A 20,056-nucleotide genomic window follows, 5' to 3' on the forward strand; every position below is an offset into this window, starting at 1 on the left:
GACTGTTCCCCCACCACAGGATGCAGCAAACACCCTGTTGGCACAGCTGCATCAGTGCTGGAAGGATTGGGTCCTAAAACAACTATACATCCTTTCTCCTTTCCCATTCTTCCCTTTTCTTCTCCCACTGTCTCTTTTGTGTCAGTTTATCAAGACTGCAAGATGCTCTCCTAATTGCAGTCACTTTCTTCTCTCCAAAACTTCCAAATGACAAAAACAAGGTCTATCCAGTGGGCCAGGGGGGAGGGGCGGAGGAGGATTTTACCTGGTTCATTCGGGGCAAGTCCTTAATGTTTTCTTCTTTTTTCAGCAGTTCATCTTGCCACTGCTTCAAATAGGCCTGGATATCAACTTTTCCTTTCCCTGTTTGGAAGGTAATAAGCCATTACATTTCTGAGTGGAACAGACCCTCTCCTGAGAAATCTTACCCACCTGGTTAACAATGGAGTTTACCTACTCTACCCATAAATATCCCCATGATACAAATCTCAATACTACAAAAAGTAAGAGTAAAGATGAGCCCATGCCATTGAGGTTAAAGCCTTGTAGAGTGTTCAGTAGTAGGACATCTCAGGATTGGATGAGACCCTTGGAGCTGGAGCCTCTTGCCACAATAAGGAGGTACACAAGCATAATGTTTTGCCCCACCTCCTCCAAGCACACAGGAGAATAGTTTGTTTGAACCTTCCCTTCTGTTCTCTCATCAAGCCAGATCAGTTACCTTTTTCAGGGCTGCTTTTCAAAGCATCTGTATCCTCACTGTCTTCAGGAGAAGAAACTAGGATCAAATAAAGAGAAACAACAAAAATTACTGAAACCAGTAATTGCAACCAGTAATTGCAATTACTGAAACAAAATCATTGCAACCAGCATTTCTAACAACTTCTTTCTCAGGAAACTCACATACAGGGGGCACTCATCCTTTCCAGCCAGGATGCCTTAAAATTACAACAGGCAATAAAAGCCAAGGGGGTTCCCAATGACAAGCTGCTCTGCTTGTGGGACATTTCCACCATTACTGCTTAAGGCTGCAGTCCTAACCATACATTCCTTAGAGTAAGCCCCATTGAAGAAAATAGGACTTACTTCTGAGTAGACCTGGTTAGGATTGTGCCCTAATTGCTCACAGTGCTAAATAAGGATAAAACCTATTTAATGTTAGCATGTTTCCTCAAAAGGTTGGCTAACCCCTTCAAAGCGTTCCAAGTCTAAAGTGCTAGGTGCAATTTGTTGCATTTTACAGTTAAACTTCAGTTGTGCTGCTACCTCTCTAGTTGCAGAGAGTTTTTACTATGAAGGGGGCACCAAAAAGAAAAAAGGAAGCCCTCATCTGAAGTGTTAACAGTTGACCATCTCATTCTGCTACATTTATTCACCAGGACTTTTGCAATTATATTGGCTTGTTTTGCTAACAAAGCATTCTAAAATGTGAGGGGACAAGCATCTGTGTCAACCATCTCAGGTGTAGACCACGCTCATTCCCCTAAACAACTGTGGCTGCAATCATAAGCACACTTTCCTGAGAGTAAGCCCCACTGAAGAAAACAGGACTTACTTCTGAGTAGACCTAGTTAGGATTGTGCCTTTTGTTCTTGCCCCCTCTGTCCTTGCCAACTGCACTGTGGAGGCACTTGGGCTTGAATAGGAGGCATCCAATCCTGACACCCCCCCACTCCCCACCCCAATAGGCTTCTTGGCCTTGCTTCTGGACAGGAGGAGTAGTTAACTCTTTGCTGTTCACTCTCCCTCCAGCTTATGTATAATGATCCTTGACAGTCTGGAGGAGACTTACCACTTAATTGACTGAAGTGCATCAATTCTTCCTTTGATAGTCGAGCACCTTTGGAAGGGCTGAGGGATTCCACTTCAGTGAAAGCTGCAAACCAACCAACACTTTTATTTAGGATAGCTAAGAATCTCTCTAGGAATTAAATGCTACTTTATACATTTGGAAGCATGCTCCACATGTAATTAGGGCCCAATTTTGGGGGGGGTGCAGCGGGGGGAACTTAGGATACACTGGAGGGGTGGCAGGCCCCATAGGATAGTTGGCAACTTTTGCTACTTCTAATTTAACATGTTGTTGTTAAAGCCATTACAAGTCAGAAGCCCTGCCTGATCTACCACAAGTTACTCCCAGATCAGTAGATCTACATGCCTCTCCATTGCACCGTTCTCCAAGCAATAAATTCAACACATTGCTTACGGCAAGGTACATCTCTTGAGCCATACGTCTCCCGTGGCCAAAGACTTCCCACTACCAGCTGCAGACAGATGGCTCACAACCCAGAAACACAATTGCTCATTAGAATACAGAAGAGCCTCAAGAAGCCAGTTATACCTTTCACAGTCCCACACCTCCCAGGAAAACAGGCTACATAGAGGCAGAAGGGAAGATGACACCCGGACAGACTCACCGGGAGGTATGTGCATCTTGAAGAGAAGTTTCAGCTTATGGGTGAAGCTTCCATAATACATGACATCTAACAAAAGGGGAAGGGGAATGAAGAAAATAGAGGAAGATGATTCAAGAGGTTTTTTTTAAGTTGATGCACAAGAAGCCACAAAGTCAGCTCTGCATAGCCAGATTCTAACTGGGTGGTGGCAGCTATTACACTTAACTCTCGTATTTACCTATACAGCAAGTCTTCACTTAAAATTGTAGATAGGTCTTGGAAACGGCAACTTTAAGCAAAACAACTTATAATGAAACTAATTTAACCGTAGACTAATTGATACATGTAAACAATAATTACGTTCCTATAGCATATAGCAGGGGTTCCCCAAAGTTTTTTGGCAGGAGGGCCACATCATCTCTCTGACACTATGTATAAATTTACGTAAATGAATATATTAAAGATGAACTTGTATGATTGAATGAAGGTCTTGCAATAGCTCAAGACCTATAAAAGGCCTTGCATAAAGCAAGGCTGGCCTTTCCTTTGCTGCTGTTACTGTATCACAGACATGAAACAACAAGCAGTGGAGGGAGCCCTCAATCCACAGCTCACGCGAGAGGTCAAGTAGTCGCCCTCACGCTGGGAGCAGATGCGTCGGGCCAGTGTGGGCTCCAACAAACCTCTGGAGGGCCAGAGGCTCACTGGAGACTGGGGTCTCCCCGAGGGCCACAGTGAGAGGCCTCGAGGGTTTGGGCACCGCTGGCATATGGTAAGGCCACACCTGGAATATTGTGTCCTGGTCGCCACATCTCAAAAAAGGATATTGTGGAAATGGAAAAAGTGCAAAAAAGAGCGACTAAGGTCACAATTCTAACCAGGTCTACTCAGAAGTAAGTCCTATCTTGTTCAATGGGGCTTACTCTCAGGAAAGTGTGGTTAGGATTGCAGCTACAAATAATTATTGGCCTGGGGCTCCTCCCTTATGAGGAAAGGCTACAGCATTTGGGGCTCTTCAGCCTAGAAAAAAGGCATGGGGGGGCATGATTGAGACATACAAAATTATGCAGAGGATGGATAGAGTGGATAGAGAGATGCTCTTTTTCCTCTCACATAACACCAAAACCAGAGGACATCTACTAAAATTGAGTGTTGGGAGCGTTAGGAGAGACAAAAGAAAATATTTCTTTACTCAGCATGTGGTTGGTCTGTGGAACTCCCTGCCACAGGATGTGGTGATGGCATGTGACCTATATGCCTTTAAAAGGGGATTGGACACATTTCTGGAGGAAAGTCCATCATGGGTTACAAGCCATGATGTGTATGTACAACCTCCTGATTTTAGAAGTGGGTTACCTCAGAATGCCAGATGCAAGGGATAGCACTGGGATGTGGGTCTCTTGTTGTCTTGTGTGCTCCCTGGGGTATTTGATTGGACATTGTGAGAATTTTATTTGAAAAAGTTATTATTTATTTGGGAACTGCTGGTCCAACTGCTGGTCTAGACCAATGATTTTCAACCTTTTTCATCTCGTGGCACACTGGCAAGGCACTAAATTGGTCAAGGCACACCATCAGCTTTTTGACAATTGGCAAGGCACACCGTGCTGTCAATGGGGGCTCACATCCCCCAATGGTACTTTTGATAAATGACGCTCTCCCAAATTCCTTTGGCACACCTGGAGACCATTCGCAGCACACCAGTGTGCCATGGCACAGTGGTTGAAAATGGCTGGTCTAGATTAACCCTGCAGTATTGAACAGTGGCAAGAACTGCAGCGAGTCTGGAACCTGTGATCACGAGGGTTTAGTTTGCACACCATCACCAAGCTCTAGCCCAGTGGTCTCCAAACCATGGACCACTGAGTTCAGAAAAAGCCATCCCTGCACAGCACTTCCTGGTTCATGCCGCAGCCTCTTACCTTTCCAACCAATCTGCTCAGAAAACCACGCCAGGAAAGCTTCTGCTGCTCGTCGTCCCATCAGGCTCTAAGCCCCGATTTCTGGCAGACGCAGTTGCCCAGCCTGAGTTACTGAGTAGACTGGCTGGCAAGATAAGAGGCTGCGGCGTGGAAAGTGCTGTGTGGGGACAGCTTTATCCTGACACTGTATCTGGCCTGCGGATTGGAGATTGCTGCTCTAGCCAATGAAAGGAGCTACAGTGGGACTAAAACGGTAGTCTCTGCACAACTGTTGGCCAGGGCAGGTCATGTGGTGCTGGACAATCTATCCAAAAGCTTCTAGGCCACCTAATTACCACCTCATTCAGCTGTAAACACAGACCAAGCTGTTGTCATTTTTCATTCCCTCCTCTGACAGCTTCACTTTGGCCACCTCTGTTCTGGACACCTTCTGAGAATAGCCCACTGGTCAGAACATCAAAGAAACTCTGTCGTTCTTTGGCTACCTTGCCATTGCCTTGTCGGTCACCCCAAATTAAGAGGAGCTGAGTGGATTATTTGCCAGACCATCTCCAAAACCAACATGCACATGATTCTCTCCGTCAGCATGCATTAAATATCGTACCAAGAGTGGAGGCAAATTCTTTGAAGTTTATAAGCCCATCTAGATTCTCATCCAACAACCGGAACGTCCACAGTGCAAGAGAGTCCCTGTTGGCGCACCGTGCCCAGGGACTCAGGAGGTGGTAGAGAACCCGGAACTGCTGGCAGTCGATGCGATACTGGTCCAGGTAGGGGAGGCTGGGGTCATGGTGCTTCAGGGCTGGGCTGTTCATGGTCCAGTAACATGAAAGAAAATGTTCCCTCTGCAGGAAGAAGTGGGGAAGAGTTAGACAACGGAAGACGAGAGGGGGAGCAACTCTGGGAGTGGCAAAAGGTTTTTGCTTTCTGTGTTGTTGTTCAACACAGTCAATCACAACAAGCACAAGCTATTCAGAATCAAAGGCCTGCTTGGGAGCTTCTCTCAATACAACACATCACAGTCAACATTATAACCTTTAAAGCAGCAGGGTTCCCAAACTTTCCACTGCCACGACCCACCTCATCCTCTGTGGTAGGTCGTGATGCTTCTGGCCGTAACTGCTAACCAGGGAGCCTCTATAGCCCTCTTCGGAGTTGCGCCAGGCCAGTGACCCACCCTAATTGGCTCTGCAATCCTCAGAATGGCTCACAGAAGCCTCCAAAAGCTACTTTTGGTCAAACTGGAAGTCACCCCTGAAAACCAGCCTCTGGAGGCTCCCTGGCAAGTAATTAAGATCCTCCCCTTCTGAAATGGCTCTAATTTGGAGCCTAACAGTCCCAGGGGCACACAGGAGGGCCCAGCTTGTGACCCACTGCACATGGGCTTGTGGTCCATGCTTCGGGAAGCCCCGTTTTAAAGTTTTTTAATATCATTAATTTGCATGGATCTGAACAGTATTAATGGTAGGTCAAGACTTGGGAAGGATGTTTATGAACACCTTTCTGCACTGACACATGTAAGACAACTAGAAAGATTTAGAGAAGTCTGGAAAGCATCCACTTTGAAAGATGATTCTAGCTGATGCGTGTTAAAGGTTCAACAGCAGCATTCGTGCAAGAATTATTGCTACAGAGATAGCAATGAAAGCAAACAGTACAAATTGGTGGCGGTGAAGATACTTCTAGATTAGGTCAAGCTAGAAACCTTCTCCCTGAGAAGCAAGCTTTTGACATGCAAGGAGGCTTTGATGTGCAAGGCTTTGAAACAAGCAATCCCTCCCAAGCATGCTGTCGAGGTGTCACAGTACCACGTGCTTCCCTTCCGTATTTCAAGCCAGTTGTGTGCTTGCTTGCTTTGCATTCTAGTGGGGAAGCTTAGCCATGTGCTTTTCTTGACTTAAGAGACTACATGGGCAGGCTTGAAAGAAAGATTGTCCAAACTTTAGAAAAGCAGTACCAGGCAGTACTGAACTCCCAGAGGAGCTAGCCAGAGCTGCAAGACCAAATCAAATTTCCTTGGATTAACACAGTGGAACGATTCACTGGGGGAAAAGGCCTTTTCCAAAATTTAGGGCATTAAAAATGATTATGCTTGGCAATTTGCATAGCACTTTCAGAGGATGCAAATTCCTTCGTGTGTATTATCTTGATGTTGTCTTGACAACACTGTAAACTAATAAGTATTACTATGCCCCTATTGCAAACGGTGAAGATCAAAGCTGAGTGACTTGCCCAAGGTCATCAAGAGCACAATCCAAACCTGCGCTGGAGCAGGCAAGCCAGGAGGCTTATGCTGCAACCAACACAGGTTTGTTGGCTGCAGCGGCTCAGCCAGGGGCAAGAGGAAGCTCTTTCCCTTACCCCTGGGTAAGGGCTGCTTGCACCAGTGGGTCTCCTCAGACCTGCGCCACCTCTGGAGGTGGCGCAAGTCCGAGGAGAGCGGAGCAGCTTGAAGCCACTCCATTCTCCGCAGGGACGGGGGTTGGGATCTGGCATAACTGCCGGGTCCCAGCCCTGCCCCCGGCTCCCCGCCCCTGGGGCCGCCCATCCCACCCTCCCCCCACCTGCCTCCTCCCTGCACCCCCACACCTACTGTTGCCGCTTGTGTCAGCGCGGGTGAACTGACACAAGCGGTGGTGAGGAAGCCGCCGCAGAGGCTTCTGCCGGCCTCTGCATGTCGGCGCATCTACATGCACCGATGCGGCTTCCTCCCACGTAGGCACAAACATGCTTTACGGCATGTTTGCAACCCTCCCGGGGGACTTATGCCAGCCTATGCACCGGTTAGGATTGCGCCCTTAGTAAGCCTGGATCAAAGGCAAGATTGAAACAGGGGAAGGCCTGGCTTGCAGCTCAACCTCCCAGCCACTATGCCACACCAGTTCTGCAAGCAATGTGTTACCTTGAATAATTCATAAAGCTCTTCCAGGTCACTAGGACTGATCTTCACATCCTGAGAGATGACACGCAGCTAGAACGGATGTGAGAAGTAGAGCAATCAAGTTACTAACACATCTTCTCATTTGCAGTTGTTTTTTTGCTACAGGATTCTCAGATTCTAACTGGCACTGAAGAACGAGGTTACTTGCATCAGGTTTAAAGAGGACCAAACACAAAACCTGGAACCCACAGCTGCCACAAAGCATCATGGGCTTATCCTTCCTGCCTTCACTTCCATTGCTAACAAGATGAGTTCCAGCAGTCCCCATTCTCAATTGTCCCAAACTCTGCAAGCTCTCTTACATATCACTTACCACATTTTGCTTTGTAGTGACTTCCAGAGTCTGGATGACGTGCAGCCTGTTACGACGACGCATTCTCTCAACCTCCTCAAAACGGATTTCACCATATTTCTAAGCAGAGAAAACAGGAAGCCTTCAGGCCATTTCAGTGACAGAGCTGCCCAGACGGTATCCACTGGGTCCCTGAACAGCACAGCAAGGTTCACAGCCCAGCTCCCTCAGCAAAGTGCACCAGGGTGGGGGAGTGGGCAGGCAGATACAACTACCTCTGATCTACCCAACTCTAGCTTCCATTTTCCTTATTTAAAAGATCTATATCCTGCCTTTCCCATGCCAAAGCAAATGCCCAAGGTGGTTTTCAAATACCATATTAAAATGTATAACATGAACAACAATAAGTAATAAAGTCATTAAAGAGAAATGGGGGGGGGGGACTATTTAGACCATAGCAGAGACCTAGACAACAGAGGACACAGCATCACTCAAACACCAGACAAAACAGGAATGTTTAGAGCTCATTTTGGAACAGTTAGCAACTGTTACCCTGCACATGCACGATCTTGTATGATCTTGGAAGCTAAGCAGGGTCAGGCCTGGTTAGTACTTGGATGGGAGACTGCCTGGGAATACCGGGTGCTGTAGGCTTCTACCATAGTCTTTCGAGACTGAAGGTTGCCAGCCATCTCCCTATACTGAACACTATCTCCCGATCTTGTCTGATCTTGGAAGCTAAGCAGGGTCAGGCCTGGTTAGTACTTGGATGGGAGACCGCCTGGGAATACTGGGTGCAGTAGGCTTATACCATGATCTCGGAAGCTAAGCAGGGTCGGGCCTGGTTAGTACTTGGATGGGAGACCGCCTGGGAATACTGGGTGATGTAGGCTTCTACCATAGTCTTTCGAGACTGAAGGTTGCCAACCACCAACCACCATTAGTCCACCCAACCCTCCACAGAGCACTAAACTGCCTCCTTATTTTAAAAAGTGTTCGTGTTATTTCAGAACACAGGCATTGCTTGTGCAAAATAAAAAAAGTGTTCCCAACCACCAGGGAGGAGAGCAGACCTCTTTTGATTCTCGAATCAGGTCGGTAATGTCCACTTTGGGGTGCTGGCTCTTGCTCTCGTTCCCACTAGAAGCCTGCTGGACTGCTGGAGGTAATGGGCTGTCCTTGTTGGTGACGCTGTCAAAAAACCTTGATTTAAAAGAGAAAGGAGGGGGAAGAGGTCTGTGAAAATGTGTTTATAAGCACACATTTTCAATGCTTCGCTTTTTGATGGTCCACTCTTTTGACACATTTCAATTATAACCAGAAGTCATACATTAGATGTGACTGGAAGCTGCTTCCAGGTCACTTCCTTTGGCAGGGGATGCAAGAGTGAATAGAATGCCAGACGCAGGGGAGCGGCAATGCGATGCAAGTATCTTATGGTCTTGTATACTCCCTGGTGGGCCACTGTGGGATATAGGAAGCTAGACCGGATGGGTGCTGGCCTAATCCAGCGGGGCTCTTCTTATGTCACACCAGCCCACGACCCACATCACTGGCGATCTCACACTGCGTCATACACCAGAATGCCTTGCAGAAGCTGCCCGCAAAGCATTCTGGGGCATGACACGGTGCACTGTGGCCAACGATGGGAGTCTTGGGCTGCAACGATCCAGAAGCAGGTTCTGGTTCACGCCCCATATTGCCTCAGCGCTTCCTCATCACAGTAATTCCAGGACCTACTGTGACGACAAAGTGGGTTGCGAAGGTAAGACGTTTGAGAACCATTGCCTCAGCCTCTCATACCTGCTGAGAACCGTCACAGCCTCTGCGTCATCTTTACAGGTCAGCAGCTTGTCCATGTTGTAGTCCAGAACCGCTAGGCCCAGCTGCAAGATCGCCTTTATCCCGTCATAGAAAAAACAGTCCACCACGTTGACAGCGCTCTCAATCGGCAGGACGCTGATGAATAAGGTGAGGAACCAGGAAAGGGAGACAGACGAAAAGAAAGTCATGTCGGTCATGTGCTCCGTCAGCTGGGGCAGGTAGTCCCTGATGAGCTCCTCAAACACTGCTTGGTCTACCAAAGCACCTAGGGAAGAAAAGGAAGGAGGATGGGGGCATTCACAGGACCACATTACATTAACCAGCAACACTTATTATTAACTCCTTTGATTCACAGAGCTATCAGGTACATCACTGGAGGAAACTGATGGGCAAGATTGTGCTGGCCTCATTGGTTACAACAGCTGTCAATCAACTGATTGATTGGGGCAAAGAGCGCTGAAACAAAACACCACTAAAGAAAAGTACATTATCAGAGGTATTACTACATATGCCTGACTTTAGCAAAACCTCTTGCTTGAAAATAATGGGGACAATAAAAATTAATTGGGCATGCAGAGCATGTAAACAGAATTCTTAGCCAGAGAATGTGTAAACTCCTTAGGTATGCAATCAGTGGCCCACCACCTGAAATTCCTTTGTCCCACAGAAAGTTAATCTTTCCAATGGTTTCTGACACACAAAGAATTCAGCCTCTGTGTTTCACCCATCCAAGTCATTATTACCCAAAATTAAGGTTAAACAGTACCAATAATCCGGCGATTGAAATAATCGGGTAACATCCTCTCGCACACCGCAACCAAGAGCCAAAACGCTTCCTCTTCTTTGGCGTAGAGTAACAGCACAGATGTCAAAATATTCATTGCCTATCAACAAACAAGCACAGTAGTCAATACAGGTTGAGTCTCATTATTCGTGAGGGTTCATTCCCAGAACCCAGTGGGAACTCAACATGAATGGCCCCTGTAGAGATTTTTATCTCAACAGGATGAGAAGGGCCCTTTAAATTAAAGGAAACAGGCCCTTCTCATCCTGTTGAGATAAAAATCTCTACAGCAGTATTTTAAAGAGGTGCATTTTTCCCCTTCTCCAGGGACCAACACATTCCTTCTCATTTGCAGGGGCCATTCGAGTTGAGTCAAATCTGTGTATAAAAAAATCCGTGTATAACAAGGTTGGACCTGTATTAGTAAAAGAGGCAAACATTTCAACAGGAGACTGAAGGGTACTTTTGGCCTGGCTTACACATGCATGCACAATCAGCTGAATGGGTACACTGAAAAGCATTGCATGCCAACAGATATGAGAATACTACCCAGGGTGGACTAATCAAACATGAGAGAATTTCACCAGGTGCAGAAATCAACCAATGTTGAATCATGTGTGAACAGCCCTTAAGAGTTACAGAAACAAAGAACTCTAAGGCTGCAATCCTATCCACACTTTCCTGGGAGTAAGCACCACTGACTATAATATGACTTATTTCCAAGTAGACAAGATTGGGCTCTAAGAATTATAAATAATACAGGTTGAGCACCCCTTATTCAGAGCTCCGAAATATAGAACATTTCAAAATGCAGAACTTTTTTGAGCACTAAAATGACTTTTTTTTTTTACTTTTTTGCTTAAAGAAACTTTGTTCCATGCACCAAATTATTAAAAATCTTGTATAAAATTCTCTCCAGGCTATACACGAAACATAAATGAATTTTGTGTTTAGACTTGGGCCCCATCCCCAAGATCTCTCGTTATATATATGCGAGTATTCCAAAATACAGGAATATCCATAATCCAAAACACTTCTGGCCCCAGTAATTTTGGACAAGAGATGCCCAACCACTATCAGAAAATTATGCATGTTGTGGAGAAAATGGAAAGAGAGAAATTTTTTTTCTCTTTTTCACAATGCTAGAACCACAAGTCACCCAACAAAACTGTCATGAGATTTCAGACAGATAAAACAGAGATACACTTTCGCACAGTGCATAATCTTATGCACATGTGATGACCTCTTAGATTACTTTTAAAAGAGATTAGATAAATTCATGGAGGTCAGGTCCATCAGTGGCAAGTGGACATGGTGGCCGGATGCTACTCTCCAGGTTCAGTGATAGACTGCTTTTGAATATCAGTTGCAGGGGACCAAAAGGTGTGCCTTTACTGCTTGCAGGCTTCCCAGAAGCAGCTGATGGGTCACTATGGGGAACAGGATGCTGAACAAAGTAGGACCGTGGCATGAACCAGCAGGTTCTTCTTGCATTCTTACACTGTTCCCAACATCATAACTATGACAGGGGGCCTGCTTAGATACAACTAGGGCTTCTATCACAATCCACATGTTCTAAAAGCAACACCAGAGGACACACATTTCTCCCACCTGACAATATCCAATCTTGGGGTTCCGGTGGGCATAAGCAGTCAGAACCCTCCGCAAGGCAGAAATGCCAGTATCGCTCTGGAAAGCCGGGTGTTCGGGCAGAGAGCGGCGTAAGTCCCGTTCGATTTCGTCCGTTGCCAACGTGCATGTCCCCAGGGACTTCTCAACCAGCTCCGTGTAATAGCCAGGGTTGGTCGCCATGTCATTAACAGCGCCTGCCAACGTGTTTAGTGCACACTGTTAGAGGACACAAGTGAGAGGACGTTTGCACGGTTTCCTCGCATAGCCCACATGAACTGTATTCAGTGAAGCATGCTGGGATCAGGGCTGAGAGTTAAGCTCCTGCCACTTGGGCCCAAGATATGGATTCCCACTTGTGACTACTTGAAACACTGCAAGCCATCTCTGTGTGATGAACACAACACACGGACCAGTCATAACCCTTCCCTACTTAACATCTGAAGACCAGAATTCAAAATACACGGGCACTAGTCCAGCAGAGTAGCCAAGATTTTTCCCTCTGAACAGAAGTCCACTGATGAGACAGGACCTGGGCAAGGGGCAGCCGGATATGTGAAACATTGGACTCAAAACATTGGACTCCATGCCAAGTTGGGTCCTCATTCAAGCTGAACCTAAAGCTGAGTCTCCTGTCCTTGACGATTCCTCCGTCTCCCAAGCCAAAAAAGCCCTTTAGGGAAGGGGGTGACAGGGAATGGAGGGATCACCTCAGAGGAGTGGACCACAAAGCTCTCCTTTGCGGGAGCTGACATGCAGAGAGCCATTTAAGGAGTGGGTTTCGTGGGGTTTCAACCTGTGTTGAAGCGACTGCCCCCCCCATTTTACTGTTCTCCAATTCAAAAGTGTTCTCCAGTTCAAAATACATTAAGCATGGGACGCAGTGACTGCCATTCAAGGAAATCCAAATCTGAAGCTTTCCAAGGTTCATGGAATTCTTGTCATGGACTTTCCAATCCTAGCCTGAATGTCTGTGGACATTTTACAGTATGTCATCAGCTCAATCAATCATTACAGAAGAAGGTAACAGAGAACAGCCTAGAAAAGTTTTTGTTTTTTAAAAATGTGCCTGTGTTTGCAGCAAGACCATTAGTTACCTGAAAACAGCAGCCAGAGCTCTCCTCTCAACACCTCTGGGATTCCTCGGACAATCAGATCCCGTGTCTTTCTGGTCCGAAACATACTTACACCTCGGCCGCATTCGATGAACAGGATATTCCAGGACTGCTCTTTCATTTTTTCTTTTAACTATCAAAACAAAGATGTTCAGAAGCCCTTAAGTATGTTTGTGCACCAGATGTGAATGGCAAATCAAACTGAAAGGCGGAGTATGAGTCTAGACCAGACCTCCTGCCCGTCTGGGAAGTTCTAAAACAGTGGTGTCAAGCATAAGGTCATTTATTAGTAGAGCAATTAGGGGCTCCCTCCGTCTCTCCCTCCCAGAGCTTTGGCAGAAGCAGCGCTGCTGAAAAGACAGCACAGGGAGAGCCCAATCGTCATGTAGGCTGGATAAAGAGCTTTTGGAGTCCATATCAGGTCCATGGACCTTATGCTTGACACCGTTTTAGAACTTCCCAGATGGGCAGGAGGTCTGGTCTAGAGGGTAGAGCCTCCATTTGCCTGAAGATAACATCCACAAGGTCGCCTGTTCGAGGCCACCGGCACCGTGCGACCTTGAAGCAGCTGACAAGCTGAGCTGAGTTATCCCATCTGCTCTGAGCGTAGGAGGATGGAGGCCAGAATGTGAAACCAGATCAGAAAGAAACATCTGAATATTGTGGCTCTTGAAAGACAGAACCTTCTTTCAATTGTAAAAATCCCTACGGGGATTTAAATTGCCTGCCTATGTAAACCACCTTGAATAAAGTCTAAGGAGAAATCTGAGGACCAAGAAAGGTGGTATAGAAATACCTGTATTATTATTATTATTATATGCCATCCATTTCCACTAAAGGGAGCTGCTTTTTCTGCTTACCATTTTGGCATCTAGGTTCTCCAAATCCTGAGGATGAAAGACCGTCATGAGGGCTTCTGTGCTAACGGTCTTGCTGCTGCCCTTGTGGCTGGCCATGGGCTGTCCCTCGTAATCGCTCAAGGTAGATTCAGGGTCTGGGCTGACAGCAGCAACCTGAAAGATGGATCAACAGCAGGAGCAGGACGCAACCACAGATAAATAAGGCCGCATCCACCAGGTTGGTCAACAGGGCAAAGGGAGACCAAAATGACCCTTTTAAAACTCTGCTTCCATAAATTCAATGACATTTAGAATAACTGAAGTTATATACAAGTTTAGTATAGGGAGATAAGGGGTGCTTTTTCCCAAAATATGCAAGCTAAAGACGTAAGAAGAGCCATGCTGGATCAGGCCAAGGACCCATTTAGTCACAGTGGTCCACCAAATGCCTCAGGGAGCACACAGGATACATGTATCCTGTACTTCTGTGCACCTGGCAATCAGAGATAGCCTACCTCTAAAATCCAGAAGCTGCATACAGTCATCATGACTTGCCACTTGTGATAGACACCCCCCCCCCATCAATCTGTCCAATCTCTTTTTAAAAGGCATCTGGGACAGGCTCCTTGACTTACAATAGAAAATAAGCTCCCTGCCTTCCCCATTCTTGCCTTTTCTGTAACTGTATTGAGGAGGGTTGGAAAACGGATCACACTTTTTGGATTTACACTGCTGCAAGCATTAGGAAAAGATGGATATAAATCTTTTTAATAAGTAAATACATTTTCAAGACAAACCTGAATAAGTAAATATTGGGTTATGCCATATCAGCTCTCCCTGTATTGTCTATTTATTGTTTATGTAAAATATTTCTATTCCACACCTTCCATCCCCAAAGGAACTATCAGGACAGCTAATAGGTAACAATAGGGAAAGGTAACAATAAATCAATATAACAGAATCGAATAGTACCAGTGAAAACCAGCATGAAATTAAAGTCAGCTAAAAGTCACATGGAACACAGGTGTTTTGAAGATTTGCTGAGCTTTTGCCTTCTTTACCTCTGCGCTGACAACAGGCTGAGGGCTTGCCGTGGCATTGCACTGGCTCCTGAGCTTCGACACCAGGTGTTCAAAATCCCTCACTTCTGAGAAGCGGAAAGCTCGTTTTCCCCTGGTAGCGATGCTGATGGATTTACTGGTGGGGTCGGACACCTCAATGGCTACAACCTGCAGACAGCCGACACACAAAGGCTCCAGTCACCCTCTTTGTTACCTCCTGAATTAGGTCAAATGGCTAAGTACTAAAAACCCAATTAATTTTGAGGGCAGTTATGAGTCACGCGTAGTTGAGGCCAGGAGACAAATCCTTCATTCACTGCCTTTGTTTACTCCTGTGTGTACATTATTTTAAACACACACACACACACACACACACACACACCCTTGCTTGAATGACTGTTGATCTGTATGCATACAGTCAGACATCACATAATAATGTTTCAGTCAGTGACGGTCCATATGTATGACACTGGTCCCATGAGATTACTTGATGATGGAGCTTAAAAATTCCTATCACCCAACGATGGCATAGCTGATGTAATGTTGTAGCACAATGCTTTATTCACACGTTTGTGGAGATGCTGGTGTAAACAAACCTATTGCACTGCTAGTCTACAAATGCATAGCACGTAAATTATGTACACTTGATAATAATACTAAACGACTATGGGAGCAATCCTAACCCCTTATGTCAGTGCTTTCCAGCACTGCAGCTCTAAGGTAAGGAAACAAACATTCCCTTACTTTGAGGAGGCCTCTGTGAGTGACACCCAACTGCAGGATGCAGCGCATGTCCCATTGGCACCACTATGCCTGTGCTGGAAAGCACTGACATAAGGGGTTAGGATTGTGCCTTCAGTTACACTTCACTGTACACTTTCTACTTATAAAAAATGGTTTACTGTAAAACAGTATGCAGAGTTATGCTGGTACAAGACTCAGATCTCATATTTAGTAGGCCATACCAGTATTTCTCAATGTTGCTTCCCCAGTGTACTACTTGCTCCAGCACTCTCTGCAGAAGTACTACCAGAAGTAACTGGTGATGACATCACCATTAGTTACTTCTCAGTTTGGAAACTGCAATGAGAATTTTCAATGGCAGTAAGAGGCTCAGGACGGGTGGGAGGGCTTTTTCAAGTGCAGGAAAACCATGTGCTGGAGCTCTGCCCACCAGGCAGAGGGCCCAATCCTATCCAATTTTATACTGCCGATGCAACCATGCCAGTGGGGCATACACTGCATCCTGTGGTGGGAAGGCAGGCACAGAGGTCTCCTCAACGTATGGTAACATTTGTTCCCTTACCCTGGGGCTGCATTGTGGCTGCACTGGTGCTGGAAAGTTGGATAGGATTGGGCTCTGAACTGGTCTGAAGCGCCCGTCGTGGTCGGCTGGTACCTCGTGTACTACTCAACACCACCTGGTGTACCACAGGTTGAGAACCTGTGGGTTATATCACCTAGGTTTGCATAAATGCATTCTATGATGCTCGAATAATGACTAAGGCTCAAATCCAAACCAACCTTCCAGCACTGGCATAGCTGCGCCAGTGGGGCATGTGCTTCATCCTGCAGTTGGAGGGGAGTCATGGAGGCCTCCTCAAGGAAAGGGAATGTTTGTTCCCTTATCTCGGAGCTGTGTTGCCCTTACCTCAGTGCTGGAAAGTTGGTTAGGACTGCTCCCTAAATCACCTAATACTTTTCTCAGAATGTATCCCCTTCGTGAAGAGACACGTGACTGTATTCAAATGTTACTGCAGCTTCTTTATTTCTACAAGGAAGAGACAATGTAAGATCCTTGCCAACTTTGGTCAATCTTACCTCTCTCATAGGGATTATAATACAGCAGAGGCAGCCGTCCTGGCTAGCAAAGCAGATGTAATTCTCAGAAATGCACATTTTCCCCAGGGTGTTGTAGTGACTAAAAGGCACCCATAGGAGACATTCGTGAACTTCCCTCAGGGTTTCTGCTCCGGGCAGCCTAAAGAAGGCAGTAAACTGCTCACTATGGGCTCGGTTTTCAAGGTCTCTGGGGCAAACCAAAAAAGAGAATTAAATTCAGGAATCCTTGGCTAGAAGTGCGAATATTCGGTATACAAATATATAAAGTATATATTCAGTATATAAAGCAGTATATAAATACTGTTAATAATATTGGTAATATATTGGTCATATATTCACAGTCAGACTAAACAGTTGTTCTTGGTCATTATATGACAGCCTTAGGCAGTGGTTGCCAAGTATACTGTGGTCATGGCGCTCTTCTTTCATGGCAGTCTCTTCTTCCCAGCTTTTCATCATGGACCGCATGATCTCATGCAATTCAAAATTGTGGCATCCAGGAGAGCCAGAAAGGTGGGTGCTACCATCTTGAATAACACACAATCTCACGCAATCCAAGATCGCAGTGCTCAGGACAGCCAGGAAGAAGAGGCCACCAGGGACATACTGTGACACCCCTGTAAATCTGCTGAGGCACTTGATGGTTCTGTGGGAACAGTTTGAAAACCACTGGCTTTAGGGACAGTACAAATAACTGCAATTCAAGAGTTTAACAGAATAAACGCAAGAACTCAGAACAAAAAGAGGAGACAAAGTTAATTTCAATTTTTTTAAAAATCACACTTTTATCATGCTCTTCCCTCTGAAGAATTCAAGGCAATGATCACAATTCCTTTTCACTACTTTAAAAAAAATGTAATCATACAAAAATGGAGAAACACAAAAACAGGTCAGTGACAAATACAATTTCAATATATACAGTGCGTGAATATGTGTTTCTTTATAACTGTGCTTGACACACAGACACACAAAGGTTTTAAAACGGATCCAGCCAACCCAAGTTTATTTGTCATCATTAATGAATAAAGGACAAAGTTCCAAACAACACAGTCCTGGAACGTGCTGGAATCCCTAGCATGTATGCACTGCTGAAACAGAGACGCCTGCGTTGGCTTGGTCATGTCGTGAGAATGGATGATGGGCGGATCCCAAAGGATCTCCTCTATGCAGAACTCGTGCAAGGAAAGCGCCCTACAGGTAGACCACAGCTGCGGTACAAGGACATCTGCAAGAGGGATCTGAAGGCCTTAGGAGTGGACCTCAACAAGTGGGAAACCCTGGCCTCTGAGCGGCCCGCTTGGAGGCAGGCTGTGCAGCATGGCCTTTCCCAGTTTGAAGAGACACTTGGCCAACAGTCTGAGGCTAAGAGGCAAAGAAGGAAGGCCCATAGCCAGGGAGACAGACCAGGGACAGACTGCACTTGCTCCCGGTGTGGAAGGGATTGTCACTCCCGAATCGGCCTTTTCAACCACACTAGACGCTGTTCCAGAACCATCTCTCAGAGCGTGATACCATAGTCTTTCGAGACTGAAGGTTGCCAACAAGATTAATGAATTTGTTATGTATAAGATCACAGGGACAGACGTTTGCAGACATTTGTCTCCCCATGGAAACGAGTGCGTGGTCAGGACACGCCAGAAATTCCTGGCCTCCACAAGCATTTAAACAGAAGGTTCCCATGTTTTCAGTGTTTGCATAGGCAGATACCGTATGTGGGGTGGGGGTGGGGAGACACACACCAGAGGCTGTGGCTTGTTGTTGCACTGACCCCCACGCTCATCTCGGTGGGAAGACAAGCACTTGACTAGAGATCACAGCTCATTCATTTCAATAAACCAAGAAACTGACAAACAGTTATTTTGGCAAGATTCAAATAACGCTATAAGCTTACAAAACCACTTTTTCAGGCAAAAGACCTTTTTTCAGGGTCCTCTGAAACTGAATAAGCTTCCAGTTTACCCTTATGATATAACAGCTGTCATAATAGCTATTGTGCCCTCAAAATGTGACAGAGCCTCCACATGATAGCTCCTCTAAAAAAATGGTCAGTTAGCAAGTGTTGTGAAAGGTCAGTGTAGATCAGAAAATTTCAATTGGTGTGCCTCTGTTTGGAGCACAGAGATAAGAAAAATTGCTGAAAAATTCTTCTGGGTTCTGTTTTAAGAGTATCTGTCTGTAGTAATGAATTATCCATCCCTCTTCCTCCATTAGATGAGCTGGTGGAGGTAAAGGGACAGACAATTCGGTGCTACAGACAGTTGCCCTAAAAACACAGTCATGTACCCACAAGAGTCTCCTCAAAGTGACATCACAAGAGGCAAAGACCACAGAGATATATCAGAGACAGCATATCATAAGGGGAAAAAAAGTGCCATGAGAAATTTGCTAGAGTAAATAATACCAAGCAAAGTCTGACAGTATAAGGGCACAATCCTAACCAACTTTCCAGCACTGTCATAGCTTGTACCAACGGGGCATGTGCTGCATCCTGCAGTTGGGGAACAGTCACAAAGGCCTCCTTTAGGTAAAGCAACGTTTGTTCCCTTACCTCAGAGTTGTATTATCCTTATCTCGGTTCTGGAAGGTTGGTTAGGATTGCACCCTAAGACATCCTCTTACAACCATATGAGAGTGACTGGCCCAAGGTTACACAGGAATCTTTATATAGTAAAAGGAGGTTTTGAATTCAGTCCAAACCTGACATGCTAATTACTACATGATAATTACTATGCTAACCCGGCTGTCTAGTGACATGGAGTTTTAAGTATTAATGCAGAGCGGAGAGGATACCTTTTCTAAATAGGGAACATCAAAGATGCTCAAAGCCATATACGTCCAGGTGGCCAAACTGCAGTTCACGAGTCACATGCGGCTCTTTAAAACATAACCTGTGGCTCTCAGAAATATGTTGACCGAGCTCCTTTTTGCATCACAATATAATATATGTGATAAATATAATATAAAAGGTAAATAAAATTTTTCAAGTTTTATGATTATTTACAAGGCATAAACTGAGAGTCTGCTGGATTAAAACCTAAGTTCATGGTGAGTAAATATATTTAAGAATTTAAATGCTTCTTAAATATTGTGGCTCTCGAGCCTCTGAAATTTTTTTGTATAAGGCTCTTATGTTAAGGAAGTTTGGTCAACCCTTGCCATGTGCAATGGGTGTCTTGATGGGTTGCCCTCTTCAGGCCGCCATTTGTTCAGAATAAGAGCCTCAATATGTCTACACCAGTGGTTCACAAACTGTTAGCCACGGCTTTCCAGGGAGCTGCGGAAACCAGCCAGGGGAGTACTGGAATTCTTGCAATAAACCCACCATCCTATACAATGTATAGGACTGTGGCCCCAAAGAGAAGCCACAGCCAATGGCCCAGTAGATCAAGGGAGTCACCAGTCAAAAAAGTT

General features: G+C 45.7%; 1 protein-coding gene across 1 annotated transcript in view; it reads right to left on the reverse strand.

Moving 5' to 3' along the window:
• TBC1D8B (TBC1 domain family member 8B) overlaps positions 1–20,056 on the reverse strand; it is a 51,401-nt gene that overhangs the window by 4,325 nt on the left and 27,020 nt on the right. Inside the window, exons 6-20 of the mRNA XM_066640131.1 lie at positions 16,625–16,832; positions 14,804–14,971; positions 13,764–13,916; positions 12,886–13,036; positions 11,771–11,985; positions 10,142–10,259; positions 9,355–9,640; positions 8,625–8,754; positions 7,573–7,671; positions 7,221–7,289; positions 4,923–5,163; positions 2,418–2,483; positions 1,793–1,876; positions 722–778; positions 266–363 (exon numbers count right to left, since the gene is read on the reverse strand). Of these exons, the coding sequence (XP_066496228.1) occupies positions 266–363; positions 722–778; positions 1,793–1,876; positions 2,418–2,483; positions 4,923–5,163; positions 7,221–7,289; positions 7,573–7,671; positions 8,625–8,754; positions 9,355–9,640; positions 10,142–10,259; positions 11,771–11,985; positions 12,886–13,036; positions 13,764–13,916; positions 14,804–14,971; positions 16,625–16,832 (2,143 nt within the window). The remainder of the gene's footprint in view (positions 1–265; positions 364–721; positions 779–1,792; positions 1,877–2,417; positions 2,484–4,922; positions 5,164–7,220; positions 7,290–7,572; positions 7,672–8,624; positions 8,755–9,354; positions 9,641–10,141; positions 10,260–11,770; positions 11,986–12,885; positions 13,037–13,763; positions 13,917–14,803; positions 14,972–16,624; positions 16,833–20,056) is intronic.

The sequence above is a fragment of the Tiliqua scincoides genome, chromosome 12 (genome assembly GCF_035046505.1).
Source record: "Tiliqua scincoides isolate rTilSci1 chromosome 12, rTilSci1.hap2, whole genome shotgun sequence".
NCBI lineage: Eukaryota > Metazoa > Chordata > Lepidosauria > Squamata > Scincidae > Tiliqua > Tiliqua scincoides.